At 46.2% G+C, this 15,808-nt stretch overlaps 1 protein-coding gene across 5 annotated transcripts in view; it reads left to right on the forward strand.

The window, feature by feature from the left end:
- The window catches only part of KMT2A (lysine methyltransferase 2A), a 49,599-nt gene that overhangs the window by 26,925 nt on the left and 6,866 nt on the right, over positions 1 to 15,808 (forward strand). For 3 of the 5 annotated variants that reach the window (XM_087778354.1, XM_087778356.1, XM_087778358.1), the window contains 18 exons: positions 40 to 153; positions 524 to 708; positions 1,289 to 1,462; positions 2,280 to 2,390; positions 2,639 to 2,712; positions 3,203 to 3,396; positions 3,778 to 3,884; positions 4,032 to 4,169; positions 5,393 to 5,551; positions 5,842 to 5,959; positions 6,044 to 6,122; positions 6,378 to 6,538; positions 7,383 to 7,568; positions 7,999 to 12,310; positions 13,693 to 13,773; positions 14,305 to 14,369; positions 14,747 to 14,917; positions 15,581 to 15,655. In XM_087778354.1, coding sequence (XP_087634480.1) covers positions 40 to 153; positions 524 to 708; positions 1,289 to 1,462; positions 2,280 to 2,390; positions 2,639 to 2,712; positions 3,203 to 3,396; positions 3,778 to 3,884; positions 4,032 to 4,169; positions 5,393 to 5,551; positions 5,842 to 5,959; positions 6,044 to 6,122; positions 6,378 to 6,538; positions 7,383 to 7,568; positions 7,999 to 12,310; positions 13,693 to 13,773; positions 14,305 to 14,369; positions 14,747 to 14,917; positions 15,581 to 15,655 — 6,504 coding nt within the window. Of the gene's footprint in view, positions 1 to 39; positions 154 to 523; positions 709 to 1,288; positions 1,463 to 2,279; positions 2,391 to 2,638; positions 2,713 to 3,202; positions 3,397 to 3,777; positions 3,885 to 4,031; positions 4,170 to 5,392; positions 5,552 to 5,841; positions 5,960 to 6,043; positions 6,123 to 6,377; positions 6,539 to 7,382; positions 7,569 to 7,998; positions 12,311 to 13,692; positions 13,774 to 14,304; positions 14,370 to 14,746; positions 14,918 to 15,177; positions 15,447 to 15,580; positions 15,657 to 15,808 lie in introns of those variants that run through there. The other 2 variants (XR_015709158.1, XM_087778355.1) reach the window with 2 other exon arrangements.

Genomic DNA, 15,808 nt, shown 5'->3' on the forward strand with positions numbered 1-15,808 from the left:
GCAGCTGAACTTCTGATAAAAATCACGTCTTGTTTGCAGGAAATTTTTGTCCTCTCTGTGACAAATGCTATGATGATGACGACTATGAGAGCAAGATGATGCAGTGCGGGAAATGCGACCGCTGGGTCCACTCCAAATGTGAAAACCTTTCTGGTAAGGCAAATCCTTATCGCCTCAGTACTTCAGAACGCGGGGCAGCACGTAGACCAAAGCAGCCCAGTTTTGGAACTTTCTACTAGCGTGTTACGTTAACACCCTCGCCTGTTGTGACCTGCCTGAAGAATACCTGTAGAACGGCTACAGGTAAAGCAGTACTAGTATCGACGACATCCTGAAAGCATGGGACTTGCCTCAAATGCAGTATCGCTCGGTTTGTTGCACAAGATGCTTTTGTTACGTGAAAAGCGTTTTCAGTTAGACAGTAAGTGCAGAGTTGGGGGTTTTCCCTGCATCCGTCCTTCAGTAAAGTAGTTCAGGTTGCGCTTTTTTTTTTTTTTTTTTTTTTTTTTCTGTGTGTCTCCAGATGAAATGTATGAGATCCTCTCTAACTTGCCTGAGAGCGTAGCGTACACCTGCATTAACTGTACGGAGCAGCATCCTGCAGAGTGGCGTCTGGCACTGGAAAAGGAGCTGCAGGTTTCCCTAAAGCAGGTTTTAACAGCCCTATTGAATTCTAGAACTACTAGCCACTTGCTGCGGTATCGACAGGTAAGCTGGAGCCTCGCGTCCCGTTAATCTGTTCTGGCTCGAAGTGTTGCCTGGCATTCAGTTGAATTCCGGTATTGCTGTGCATCATGCTGCAAAAGTGTCTTTCTCATACTTAGAACAACACGTACTGTGATTTTTGTTTTCTTTCTTTTGTTCATTCCTACGGAAACAGAGAAGTGGGTATCTATGATATGACTTGGGAGAAGAATCAAAAAATGGGGTAGAGTTCTTCGAGGAATGGGAGGATTTAGCTCTGTGATGGCGAAGGTGCTTTTCTGACAGAAGAACAGGATCTTAGTCGTGAAGTATATGTTCAGAAGTAAGACTTGGGGAAAAATGAGTTTGATCCTTAGAGCTGATCGCTCTGCTCTGCTGCGTGCCTTGCAGGTCAGCAGCAGAAAGCTGGTTAAGATCTTTTCATTTTTGTCCCTACGTTTTGGGCAGGAATTCAGAACTTGAGTCTCCTTTCTTTCGTGTTAGCGAGAACCTGCGGGCCAATAAATGTGCATGGGAGTATGCCATGAGTAGCAGCCGCACTTCAATAGCCGATGTCCCTCTGTCTCCTTGCTGATGTTAACAGGCAGCAAAACCACCCGATTTAAATCCCGAGACGGAGGAGAGTATCCCATCCAGAAGCTCTCCTGAAGGTCCTGATCCTCCTGTCCTAACAGAAGTCAGTAAACAGGAGGAGCAGCAACCTCTGGATCTGGAAGGAGTGAAAAGAAAAATGGATCAAGGATGTTACACTTCTGTGGTATGTCAAAGTTTTAGCGCTCCGCTCTAATAATAAGGTCCTGTGAACTGCTTTATGACCCGTGGTGTTTATAACTGAGCATGCTTAAGCCTTTTCTTTCGGAACAAGGTAACAGGTTAACACGCTGCTAAAAATAATCCCGGCTGACGCTCGTCTTAATGTTGGCCCAAAGACATGTCACTTACACTGTTGTATGGCTGTCTTTAACCAGCAGCGATACTTGGTTAAACCCCTTTTGCCCTTAGTCAGGCATTTATGTTGATGGAAACAGGATAGGTCATCCTTCACGTGCAAATTCTAACTGAAGGCCTAGGCAAGTGACGCTAGCGGTGGCCAGTTATCTCGAAACTAATAATTCACGTGTGGAGGGATGATCTCTTTCGGGGTCATTTATACAAAATGCTAACGTTGACCGTTCTTTGTAGGGAGCAGCCTTTTCCTCATTTTTCCCTAAAGAGCCTGTAATCTTGAGGAAGACTGTACATTGCAAAGTGCTAGGCGATCCCGCCGTTGCCAGATTTTGGCCAAATCCTTGTGAAGGTAGCTAGCTTAGCCGATTTAAAATCGGTCAGCAGTCAACTCCTGGTAGAAGGAAGAAGTAAACAGTTATGGGTGTAGCAGTTCTGCCAGCCAGTTTGCAAATGCCCAGGGCTGCTCGTTTCTTTACAGCCAAATTCTTTTTCTGCTTTTAAGTCGATGGTCTGGTTCAGTCTTGTAGTCATCTGGATGCTCGCTTGATGCCTTGAAAAAATTAGCGGGTGGTGTAGCTGTACAAGAGACAGCCCTGTTAATGTGAAATTTTGTGGCTTGCTTATAGCTGGATTTTAGTGATGATATTGTGAAGATCATTCAAGCAGCCATTAATTCCGATGGAGGGCAGCCGGAAGTGAAGAAAGCCAATAGCATGGTCAAGTCCTTCTTTATTCGGGTGAGCTGAACTACAGTTTTTTTGAAGTCCGCTTGGTGTCGTACCGCTGCTTGTTGCTGTTGGAATCCGAAGGGTCGATCACACTTACCATTGCTTGGGTATTTCCAGGAATAGAACAATACATTGTCAGGGTTGTTGACGTGAATGAAGTCTCACTAGTTGTGCATTTACGGTAGATTTTGGCTGAACGTCTTTGAATTTTGGGGTATGTTGTATAACGTTTCTAATGGAGTGTTGTTTTCCTTCAGCAAATGGAGCGTGTTTTTCCGTGGTTCAGTGTAAAAAAGTCCAGATTTTGGGAGCCAAATAAAGTAACAAGCAAGTAAGTAATTGTTGCGTGTCCAGCTGCGACTCCCTGCGGTTTGCCAGCTGTCCAAGCAAAAAGCATCAAGAGAGCCTGTTTGTGGGGTTGGGTTTTCTGTTTTCCTTTTTTTCTTTTGAAGTTAAAACAGTAATCCTATTCCCAGGTTTTGTATACGCTTCCTTGTTCTAAAGCAGAGCAACCAAAACCATTTAGAACTAGGTGTATTGTGTGGTGGCTTGTCGGTCCTGTCCTTCCCTCCCCCTCCTCCTCCTCACCTCCATTGGGTGCGGCCCTCCTTCTGCATCTCTTACCCTCAGAAGAAACAGACAGCCACATCACAAACCTTAAAATGTAGGTGACCGGTCGTAGCCTTTGTCAAGAGCGTGTGTGGACTGTAAGTAACGGAGCGAGTGGTTATTTTACATGGAATGTCAGTAGTGCTGGTAGACAGGGCACAAGGTCCTCTGGCGTAGTCAGGTCTGACAGCTGACTCCTTGTTGCATTTCAGCAGTGGTATGTTGCCGAATGCAGTGCTGCCCCCTTCGCTTGACCATAATTATGCTCAGTGGCAGGAGCGTGAAGAGAACAACCGCACTGAACAACCCCCTCTGATGAAGAAAATCATTCCAGCTCCAAAACCCAAAGGGCCCGGAGAGCCAGATTCACCAACTCCTCTACATCCTCCTACGCCGCCTATCTCTAGTAAGAAAACAGATTGGTCCCAAATCCGGAGCGCTTCCTTCCAAACCTCCTGGTAGTAAAGAGAGGGCGGTATTAGTTCTGTATGCGACTGAAGGATTTTGGAGACCTCTCTGACCTGAAGGCGTTCAGAGGCTGTTACATATGAGATGTTTTTGAGCTGAGCTTGGGCCCAGAAATACCTTTGCACCTGCCTGTCTTCCCCCAGAACGAGGGATGTGTAGAGGCTGATGTGTGCTTTTCCTTGCTTTACAAGCTGGCTATTGAAAGCTCTAGGCTGTTGTTTGGCTCTTCTACCCTGTTCGCTTACCGATAGTCTTTCCAGATGAATTTTAGCCTCCCTGACTTTCAAGAATAAACAGTGTTCTCTCTCTTAACTCTAAGGCTCTGACAGAAGCAGAGAGGATAGTCCTGAACTTAATCCACCTCCAGATGTAGAAGACAACAGGCAGTGCGCGTTGTGCCTGAAATACGGTGACGACAGTGCTAATGTGAGTATCTATCTGGCACCTGCCCGTTTTGATAGGAGCTGATTTAAGCAGTACTGTAGATTTGGTGCTGTAGATAGGCTGGATGCTTTTTGTGCCTTGTTGTGTCTCGTGGAACATTTGAAAAGAACGCTTCTTTCCGTTCTTTAGGATGCCGGGCGTCTTCTCTACATTGGCCAAAATGAATGGACGCACGTGAACTGTGCTTTATGGTCAGCAGAAGTATTTGAAGATGACGATGGTTCTCTGAAAAACGTGCACATGGCTGTGATCAGGGGAAAGCAGCTGGTGGGTATAAGTAAAGAATACTTTGCTAAACCTCACGCTGATTTACACAGAACCAAGACAGGAACCTGGCTAAAAGATTCCTCGTGTGCGTGTGTCTTTTCTGCTCTGTCCTCTCCTTGCATTTAGCAGAACTGACTGAAGATATTTGAAAATTTATTTTATCCTTGCTCGGTTCAGAGATATTGTGGAGACCGAAAGGAACTTGTAATGGGAGAACTGGAGTCATGTTTTTCTCAGAGGGTCTTCAGTTGCCAGTGCTATACCTTAAGCAGTTGATGCCGTATCTGTAGTCGCAACCCGTTTTTAAAAATAATGCGGAATATCTAAAGCACGGCCAAATGCTCTGTTAAAGCCCAACACCTGTCTCTCTATACGAGGACTTACCAGATCTTCTGTTGCAGTCCAAACAGTCTGACAGCAGAGGAACTCAAAGGGGAGAGAGAGAGAGCAAGCCTGCGCCCGCTATTTTGACCTAGGTTAAATTTTATATATGTGTAAAAGCAATAAAAATTGAAAGCAAGTATTGTCCAATTCAAGGTGTTGATCAGGGAGCATTTTCACGTTTGACTATAGATGAAGGATCTTGACACGTAGCTTGTACGTAGCTACTCTGTTAAATACTGCAAAACGAATGATGGTGGTGTCTTTTTTTCCGAACTCCTAAGCAGTCTTAGAAAACGAAATGATCTTCCTATTGTGAATTGGTTGTTGCTTACTTTCCAGAAGAACGAAATGAGACCGGGAGCATAACTAGAAATAGGTTTGTCCAAATTTTGGTTTAATATTGCATCATCTGGTCCTAAATATTTATTAAAATGGCAAAAGCGGTGGAATAGGACTGCTCTTAGCCAGTAGTAAGCCACCCACATGGGGAATACCCTGTGTATGAGAAATAGTTGCATATTAATCAGTTAAGCTTGCAAATATGATGCTTGGATATGGAGTGCAAGCAAGAAAGTCTGAGGCCTGGAGGAACCAGTCTGCAAATGCAAAAGTTGTTCTGCGTGAGGGATCCTTCTTCCTCTCGCCTCCTCCTCCTCCATGTCTCACTTGTGCATGCGAGTCGTGGTAGCGAAATGTTCCAGCAATGAAGTGGGAGGTCAGGCATTACTCTAAACTTCCGCCTGGGCCAAAAAAGCCTAACTGACAACAGTAACGGTAGCCTGGTTTTAGAAGGGATTAATTTTTAACCTTTTTTTTTTTTCCCCCCCCCCCTTTTGTAGAGATGCGAGTTCTGCCAGAAGTCAGGTGCCACAGTAGGCTGCTGCCTCACTTCCTGTACAAGTAACTATCATTTTATGTGCTCGCGAGCCAAGAACTGTGTCTTCCTGGACGATAAGAAAGTTTACTGCCAGCGGCATCGTGACTTGATCAAAGGAGAGGTAAGCTTCTTCTTTCACACCCCGCCTTGCTTGAAAGTGGGGTCAGCCTGTAACTATGAGCACTCTTTAGAAGTTAGTAGTGAGTGTGTTCCTTACTAACGAGGGCCGGACCGCAGTGCTGTTAAAAAGAAGCCAGTGATACAACTGGCATGGGGAAGTTCGGCAAGTGGTACTATGTGGCAGTTCAAAAGCCGAAAGACCAAACCGAGGATTGAGTTAGATAGACCGCGTAGCGTACACGTGGTGGTTCCTTTAAAATTAACGAGTAGTTTTGTGGGTTCTTGTTCCAGGTGGTTCCTGAGAATGGGTTTGAAGTTCTTAGGAGAGTTTTTGTGGACTTCGAAGGGATCAGTTTGAGAAGAAAATTTCTTAGTGGCTTGGAACCAGAGAACATCCACATGATGATTGGTAAGATCTGGTCTCTGGACACTTGATCCGCCTTTGGTGCTGGAATCTGGTGCACAGAACTCTTCTGTTCCTTTTTCTGCTCAGGTTCAATGACGATAGACTGTTTAGGAATTCTGAATGACCTCTCAGACTGTGAAGATAAGTTGTTTCCCATCGGCTACCAGTGAGTATAAGCTGTTTCATTGTTAGATATCTTTCAGTGTATTAGATGCCAAACCAGCACTGAAGTAACATATGTAAAAACTGACCGTAGCTTTCATACACTGTTTAGGAATCTTGTGATTAAGGTAAGTGTGCAGCATGTTGTGCCAGGAAGACTTTGTCCCGTGTAATTTTGAGAAACTGAAAATTTAAAGTAGGAATGCGGAGGTTTGCTTGGCTGTTGAGTAAATTGTCTTGCGTTTGAATTATCTTCCAGGTGCTCCAGGGTGTACTGGAGCACAACAGATGCCAGGAAGCGCTGTGTGTATACCTGCAAGATCATGGAGTGCCGACCTCCAGTCATAGAACCTGACATCAACAGCACTGTAGAGCATGACGATAACAGAACAATTGCCCATAGCCCAGTTCCCCTTACAGGTAATCTTTTAAGGGCTTTCTGAAAGTATATTCTCTATGTGTTTTTGCTGTAGTGTATGCTCACCAGCAAGCCAGGCAGTGGCTAGGACCTGTGTCTCTTAAACCGATTTGGACTAGAATCCGCTTCAGGCTTCCAAATTATGTTACAGCATCTTAAGACTTTTTAAAAAGAAAAAGAAAAAGAAAAAGAAAAAAAAAAAAAGCTAAGCTCCAGAGTGTACTGGTAACTTGGAAAACTTGAGCCAAACAAAAACTACTGTAGTAATGCTTTCTAGTCTACAGATCTGAGATTTTTTTAGGGGTCTAAAACTTCAAATTGTACTTCAAGTGTCAGCGTTGGTATGTAATATGGGCGTTGTTAAGTACCGTGTTGAATAGTAGTATTGTGCTGCTTCTGTATTTGGAAATTGCTTTCTCTGTATCCGTAGGGGAGTTAAAAAAAAAAAAAAAAAAAAAAACACACACACAACAAAAAAAACCCCACCAAAACCACACACAAAACTCATCCTTTTCAGTTGCCAGAAGGTGAGGCTGTGGAAGATCTTTAAAATGTTTATAATAGTTGTCATTGTCAACATAGAATCTTAAACTTTATTAAAATGTAATGTAATTTCACGTGTAAGCTGAGGGTTACTGTATTGCTGCAAGTATTTGCAAATGTTCTCAGGAGAAGAAACCAGACGTTATCTGATGGCAAGGAGGCAGTAATCTTTGACTTTGTGCTTATTTAACAAATGCCCTGATTCTCCAAGTGAAACCTGATAGCAATATATACTTTATCAGATCGTAGCTTTTAGGATTCAGCGATGGCTTATACTGTTGTTTCTCTTTTATACAACAACAGAAACTCTACCTAAAGACAGCCGAAATACGCCTGAAATTGTAAACCCGCCATCACCAGATCGTCCCTTGCATTCTCAGACCTCTAGTTCCTGTTACTATCCAGTGGTCTCAAAGGGTCCCAGGATCAGGACACCAAGTTATCCATCCACACAAAGGTCTCCCGGCTCTAGGCCCTTACCCTCTGCAGGTATTTCAAGTGCTATTGACTTTGTTTTTTGGTTTTTTGGGGAGGTGGGGTTTTTTTGTATTGTAAGTTAGGGACTCAGTCATCTCGGTTGGTGTTTTTCCAGAGAGAATCAGAAATCTGGTACTGTAATTCAGCTACTGTTTCTGTACGAATGAGTCGCCTTTTGTTTCAAACTGATGTTGAAAATTCACAGCTAAAGTTGAGATACAGAACCCTGAGGTGTAAACTTGTCAACTCTACTTGGTGTGAATACTGATTGACGGTATCAGATTTTTAATACCTATCCCCAGTATCATCATTACGTTAATGCTATCTGGCTGGAAGGTTTTGCTGGTTTTCAATTTCTTGTGTTTTGTGTGAAGGAATTGGGTATGCATTGGTTGTGAAGGTTTCAGATCACTTGACAGTCTTTCTTGCCTTATTTTCTCAGGAAGTCCTACCCCCGTGACCCATGAAATAGTGACAGTAGGAGATCCTTTACTATCCTCTGGACTTAAGAGCATTGGTTCTAGGAGACATAGCACCTCCTCTTTGTCACAGCAGCAATCTAAACTCCGGATGATTTCCCCTACACGAGCTGGGAACGCTTATTCCAGGCACAGCGTGTCTTCGGTTTCCGGCATGGGGTCCTCTTCAGAACATGAACCGAGCGTCAAGAGTACCGATCGCTTTGTGGGATCGGTGAATGCAGGTACTCCAAGCGCTCCAGTTCAAAGTTGCTCTACCAGTTCAGGCTCCCAGAAAACGGCAGCCGCAAGTGGAAGTAAAACTTACCAGCTGGATGCATCTCAGTCTGCGGAAGGAAAACATTCTAGCGGTTCAGATTTGATAGCCAAAGGTGCCCCTTCTAAGGGAGAGAAGATGAAAACGCTGACCTCGAAGGACCCAGATTATCCAGCTCATAGTTTTGCTTCTGGAGGAAACTCCAAAATGTCTGCGCAACCCACCAGTTCATCGGGTGCAGAAATGAATGTTAAAATAGGAACCTTTCAAGAATGTTCAGGATCGTTTCCTTCCAAAGAAGCAATGCCCTTTCCACCTTCGCATCAGAGAGGCCCAAGGAAAGACAGAGATCAGCACGTGGAACCTGTACAGCCAGAGAAAACGACTGCGGTTGATGAGATGGATGCGAAGACCTTGAAGTCTGCTGGAGTAAACAGCAGATCTCCTGCAGCAAGTGAGCAGGTAGTTTCTGCCCCCAGGGACAGGCGTCAGAAGGGGAAAAAGTTAATGAAAGATAGTTTTAAAGAGAAGCATTCCCTGAAGTCTCTTACAGATTCAAGTCAAGCGGTAGGCAGCGATGAAGGAAACCTGAAACCAGAATTTGGTAATCAGGGTTTGGCAGCTGAACAAATGAGCCAGAGGTTATGTAATAACATTCCTGCTGAAAAGGCTGGCGAGAAGTCTCCACCTTCACAAGGGCCGTCTAAAGGTTCTGCAGCACAGATCGAAGTGGCCTCTAAGGAACCGCAGGCACCTAGAAAACGCACCGTTAAAGTCACTCTGACTCCTCTCAAGATGGAAAGCGAAAACCAGTCTAAAAATGCACAGCAGGAAAGCGATGCTGAACCTCAGTCTGCAGGAGCAGAACTGGCCGCTTTGGCGGAGCCCTCCTCAACTTCGGAAAGCCCGGAAGATAACCCTGTAGTTCAGGGAAGTCCAAACGAAGCGCCAGCACAGGAATCTCAGAATAACGCGTATGAAAATTTGCCTGTTCAAGATAACAACGTGATGCTCCAGGATGGAGCTAAACCTCAAGAAGAAGGCTCGTACAAGCGGAGGTATCCACGGAGAAGTGCTCGGGCCAGATCCAATATGTTCTTCGGATTGACTCCTCTGTATGGCGTGAGGTCTTACGGAGAGGAAGACATTCCCTTCTACAGTAACTCAACTGGGAAGAAGCGAGGGAAGCGGTCTGCAGAAGGACAAGTGGATGGGGCGGATGACTTGAGCACGTCAGACGAAGATGACTTATACTACTATAATTTCACTAGAACGGTGGTTTCCTCGAACACGGAGGAGAGGCTTGCATCCCATAACTTATTCAGAGAGGAGGAGCAGTGTGATCTTCCGAAAATCTCGCAGCTGGACGGTGTGGATGACGGCACTGAAAGCGACACGAGTGTCACGGCAACGACAAGAAAAGTCAGTCAAGTAACCAAAAGGAGCGGTAAAGAAAATGGAACAGAGAACTTAAAGCTAGATAGAACTGAAGAAGCCGGAGAGAAAGTACAAGTCACCAAGAGCTCCACTGTCCACAAAACCGACCCAAAGATCGATAACTGCCATCCTGTGAGCAGGGTTAAAGCGCAAGGTCAGGACTCGCTGGAAGCTCAGCTGAGCTCGTTGGAAACGGGCCGCAGGGCTCACGCAAGCACGCCTTCTGACAAGAACTTACTGGACACTTTCAACACAGAACTTCTGAAATCTGACTCTGACAATAACAACAGCGATGACTGTGGGAACATCCTCCCTTCTGACATCATGGACTTTGTCCTAAAGAACACGCCGTCTATGCAGGCGTTGGGAGAAAGTCCGGAGTCCTCATCGTCTGAACTTCTAACGCTTGGAGAAGGTTTAGGTCTCGACAGCAACCGTGGCAAGGATATGGCTTTGTTTGAGGTGTTCTCCCAGCAGCTGCCAACCACCGAGCCGGTGGATAGCAGCGTCTCTTCCTCCATATCAGCGGAGGAGCAGTTTGAATTGCCGCTGGAGCTTCCTTCCGATCTCTCTGTTCTGACCACTCGCAGCCCTACGGTGCCCAGCCAAAATCACAACAGGCTCGCCGTCATCTCCGAGTCTTCGCTCTCCTCCTCAGGAGAGAGGTCAATGCTTGCCTTGCCTTCCACAGAGTCTGGGGAAAAGAGAGTGACGGTCACAGAAAAGTCTGCCTCGGGGGAAGGTGATACAGCTCTCCTGAGTCCAGGAGTAGACCCGAGCCCCGAAGGACACATGACTCCCGATCACTTCATCCAGGGTCACATAGATGCAGAGCATATAGCCAGCCCGCCCTGCGGCCCCGTCGAGCAAGGGCACGGCAGCAACCAGGATTTAACGAGAAACAGCGGGACTCCGGGTATCCAGGTGCCGGTATCACCCACCGTTCCCCTCCAGAGCCAGAAGTACGTGCCAAACTCCACGGACAGTCCCGGCCCCTCGCAGATCTCCAACGCTGCGGTGCAGACAACGCCACCCCACCTCAAGCCAGCCGCAGAAAAGCTTCTGGTAGTCAATCAAAACATGCAGCCGCTGTACGTTCTCCAGACTCTTCCCAACGGCGTTACTCAAAAGATACAGTTAACGCCTTCTGTTAGTTCCGCGCAGAGCGTGATGGAGACCAACGCTTCGGTGCTGGGGCCCATGGGGAGCGGGCTCACGCTGACCACGGGACTAAATCCGAGCTTGCCCTCGTCTCAGTCGTTATTTCCTCCCACGAGCAAGGGGCTGCTGCCCATGTCCCATCACCAGCATATACATCCCTTCTCCACAGCCACGCAGACTGGCTTCCCGCCAAACATCAGCAGTCCTTCGCCGGGTCTTCTGATCGGTGTGCAGCCACCCCCTGATCCTCAGCTCTTAGTCTCTGAAGCTAGTCAGAGGACAGACCTTGGTACCACCGCTTCTACGCCAGCTGCTGCCCTGGGCAAGAAACGGCCCATCTCTCGTCTGCAGTCACGGAAGAATAAGAAGCTGGCTCCCTCTGGAACCCCTTCTGCTATAGCTCCTCCTGATATGGTCTCCAACATGACCTTAATTAATTTTGCTCCTTCCCAAATTTCCAACCACCCGCTGGATTTGGGAACCATTGCGAATTCAACATCCCATAGAACCGTCCCCAATATTATCAAAAGGTCCAAGTCTGGGGTCATGTACTTTGAGCAAACATCTTTGCTCCCGCAAGGTGGGACCACTACTGCAGTCGGCACGTCTCCCAGTGTTATCGGGCCGGATGCCAGTCACCTCCCAGCGGGGCCTGTATCAGGCCTAGCATCGAGTTCCTCGGTGCTGAACGTCGTATCCATGCAGGCCACGGCAGCCCCTACTACTGGGGGGTCAGTTCCTGGTCACGTTTTGGGACAAAGTTCAGTAACGTTAACTAGCCCTGGATTATTAGGGGACCTTGGTTCAATAAGCAACCTCCTGATCAAAGCTAGTCAGCAAAGCCTTGGTCTTCAGGAGCAGCATGTGACTTTACCGCCAAGTTCTGGGATGTTTTCGCAACTGGGAGCATCCCAAACGCCGTCTACGGCAGCCATGACAGCTGCGTCGAGCATATGCGTGCTGCCTTCAGCACAGACGATGGGCATGACAGTTGCTCCATCGTCTGCTGACCCGGAAGGCTCTTACCAACTTCAGCATATGACACAACTCTTAGCCAGCAAAACCGGGGTTGCTTCCTCCCAGCTGGACCTTGGCACGGCTTCCGCAGCGACGCAGTTGTCGAGCTTTCCGCAACTGGTCGATGTTCCCAATAATACCGGACTCGAACAAAACAAGGCTTCCTCGTCGGTGATGCATGCCAGTTCAGCATCTCCTGGAGGCTCCCCGTCATCTGGTCAGCAGTCTGCGAGTAGCTCCGTGCTGGGTCCCACGAAAATGAAGCCGAAAATCAAACGCATTCAGCCATCGTTAGACAAAGGGAATGGAAAGAAGCACAAAACTTCTCACGTGTGGACCAGTTCCTCTGAAGCACACGTTCCTGACAGGGGGACCATGGCTGTACCCCAGGTCTCGGCGACAGGGTAAGAGGAGCGTTTGATTTTGCTCATCCCTGAGGTTTGGTAATAATACAAGAAAGAATCTCCCACTAGTTTTACAGCAGGTTTTCCTTTTGAATGATAATTTCTAAGGTAAAAAACCCAGCTGCCAACAGAAGGCAAATCTCCCTAACACCTAAAGGCGTTAGTAGACCTTTTACCTCTGGAAAGGGAAGGATGAAAAACCTGAGACTTTGAGGGTCAGGGTTATGAGGACTCTATTCATCGTTGACAGCTCTGGCAAAGTGAAGTGTGTTTTAGAGATACCGGTAGAGAAAATGGCACTCACAAGGGTGGTGGGTTCTATTCCTGCATGTCGTTAATGTGTGCAAGTGCTCTAGAAGTTTTAATTGCGATATCGGCGGTGTGCTACAGCACCGAAATGGCGCACCGTTGTGGTGTTGCCTTGGTCGTTCTGATTACAGAATTTAAACTGCATGCCGGTTTCTGTGAGCTTAGTGTCTCTCCAGCGTGCGGTTTATTCTTCTTGCCCCTCTTCCCTCCTCTTCAGTCCCTACAAGCAAGAGGGACTGGGGAGGAACTGGGAGAACAGGGAGAATCTTGCTCTTTACTTTGTCAGAACAGCAGAGTGTGCACTTGTCTCTTGCAGCAGAGGATTGCTTTCCAGACCTTAAATTAAAACGACATTGAACTGACTCTTTGAAATATGGATCTGTAGAGGGAATAAGGGCTGCTGGTCTGTGTTTTACACGCAAAACTAGACCGTTTTATCGATGTAGCCCGTAGCTGTGTCTTAGTAGCACACTGCCCACAACTAATGTATTTCACCAAAGACGCTGTACTGCTGACTTTCAGTCCTGGCTGCCTGAGAGAACTCTTCACCATGAGTGCTGGTACTAAAAGACAGTAACACCCAGCTTTTGGTAACTGAGAAATACTGCATGTCACTTGTGTAATTCCTTGATCATTTTAATGTCTTGTAACAGGTCTGGTTCTTAAACCCTCGATCCAAAACTCTTTCGACAGCTTAACCTTTTAAAATAGCTTTTTTGCGTTGCTGACGCTTGCCTGTTTGTCTGTAAGCGTTTTCTGTAGCTCTTTCCACATTCTGCCATGCACCTCTTGACTCCTGAGCTCGTGGCTTACGGTTGCTCAGGCATGCTTCTCTTGCACCCGGAGTCACCTCCTCCTTCCTCTCGAAGTGCAGGTGTTGATTCTGATGTTAGGCCAGAAGCGTGATCTGGTTTCTCATGTCTTAGGAGCAGTTGTTCCTACTTCTGTAGTTCTGCCGAACTGCTGAATCGCTCATGGCAACTCCCCGTGAATCTGTTACTGCTTTCCAGTCTCGTGTCTGGCACATGTGGTTTGGCAGGCATTTTGAATGTTCCTAAATCTTTTTGTTCCAGGACTCCTGCTATGAAGGCAGATACGCAGGATGCAGCAAGCATAGATCAGCCATCACAGAAACAATGCGGCCAGTCTGCAGGGTAAGCATTAAACAGACCTTTCCATCAGATTCTGCTTGCTTGAGCTTAAGGAAATTTATACTGACAGTGCGAGAAGTCTTACTTTGTTAGTTAAAATATCTTGGGAGCTTTCAGTCTGGAATGGGGGGTCACATTTAGTTGCGATATAGAGCCGTTTTTTACATTAAGTGGCATGTAGCTCTGGGAAGCTTACTGCTTGCCAAGAACAAGACCACTCATACAGTTTTGGCTGATCATATGTTAGCATATGGCTTATTACTGGGTAGGGCTGATACAAAGAACAGGTCACAGACTGTGTTAAATAAGACTGCTACCCACAGACTGATCAGTGCCTCAAAAATAAATGCTACTGAGTAGAATCTTTTTACTTGTTTGTTTCCAATTGAACTGATGTTAGGACGTTCGATCTGGAAAAAGGTTCTTGCACCTCTGTCTAGTTCTTGGATTTCGTAGGTGAGCGTTCAGGGCTGGTGAGGAAATGAGGCGAGTTGTTAAATATTTTTCTTCATGTTCCCTTCCTTCCCTCCCAAGGCAAGCGGCAGTCCTCCCAGAATCTCAGTCAACACAGAACTCAACAAATGAGCAAGAAAATCCAGGTATGTTGCTTCTTCAGAAGCACCGAGTCTTGGGATTCTCCAGGACTAGGAAACGAGTACCTCGAAGTTTTGATTTTTTGTGTGTCTCGTTCTCTCGGGAAAAATCTCAGAGCTAATAGTCATGTTATTCTTGCTTTGAAGGGAGGAAGGTTTGTTTGCTATTAATAGATATTAGACAAATAGTTACGTCTCTATTTTTGGATTGTGGAAATTTCAGCACTTGAGATTTCACACTCTTACTACAACACTGTCTAGATTTTTTTTCTCAGACGGATTTACTGGTCAAAACACAAGTAATTTTCAGTTGTGGAACAACCAGCGTAAAAAACATGGTTCTACCCGATGTCTGTCTTCATGCTGGCCTCTCTCTTTTCTAGGCTCAAAAGCGCTCGAGGAGGAAGAGAGCACTTTCAGCTCCCCACTTGTGTTTTGGCTTCAGCAAGAACAAAAGAGGAAAGAGTGTCTTGGTGAGAAGAAACCAAAGAAAGGTTTGGTTTTTGAGATCTCTAGTGATGATGGTTTTCAGATCTGCGCAGAAAGCATTGAAGGTGAGAACGGTGCGGTTTTGATTGTACTGGTTTTAGCTTTCCTTGCTAGAAGTAACATTATGACTGCTGAGGATCCCTTACGTGCTTTTTTTTACAGATTTAAAAAAAAAAAAAAAAAAACAAAACAAAAAAAACTCTACCTCTTAATTTCTGGCCCTAGAACAATCCCAGTTCCTAGCAATGTCTGGATTATACTGAAAAAGTTTGGTGGTTGGGTTCTTTTTAATCATCGTCCCATTTTGTTTTATCAATTGACCAAGGGCGTTGAACCGTATTTTGTCAAGAGATATAGTCCGTGTGGATCAGACAGCAGGGTATCTAGACTTTTCCTCCAGACCGATTGCTGAAGGCGCTTACTTCCTTGTATGCCAAAGTGAATTTTGGAGAGGATGGAAGCAATCAGATCCAAGGATCTTAATTTATGCCCTGTGAAAGGACGCAAACTTCGTATTCTCCGGTTAGCTTATTCAAATCTGAGCATTTTGTTGGAAAACAGCATACTGCACGCGTACAGAGAAGTCTACAGATGGTATGTTGTTTCGCTGGAAACCTGATAAGATGCGGCAAAATAAGAGGCATAGCGAGGCACCTGTTTTGGCAATCCTCAGCGCCCAGCCCTCGGATACTCTTTCACTGTCTTGTCTTCTGTTTGTGTGACTGCAGATGCCTGGAAGTCGCTGACGGACAAAGTTCAAGAAGCCCGTTCCAACGCCCGCCTGAAACAGCTATCTTTTGCAGGTAATATCCAGTGCCAAACTCATGTCTGCTGCGCTTTTGAACATGTGAGAGCAAGCAGGTCTTTCTGCGAGCGTCCTAGGGTTCAGAGTCTTAAGAGTTTCAGTTCAGCTGTGAACTGCTTTACGGAGGGTAACTTCTTTCTGATGAAATGAT

The sequence above is a fragment of the Nipponia nippon genome, unplaced genomic scaffold (genome assembly GCF_047370975.1).
Source record: "Nipponia nippon isolate SJK-2023a ecotype South Korea unplaced genomic scaffold, ASM4737097v1 scaffold_43, whole genome shotgun sequence".
NCBI classification, from domain to species: domain Eukaryota; kingdom Metazoa; phylum Chordata; class Aves; order Pelecaniformes; family Threskiornithidae; genus Nipponia; species Nipponia nippon.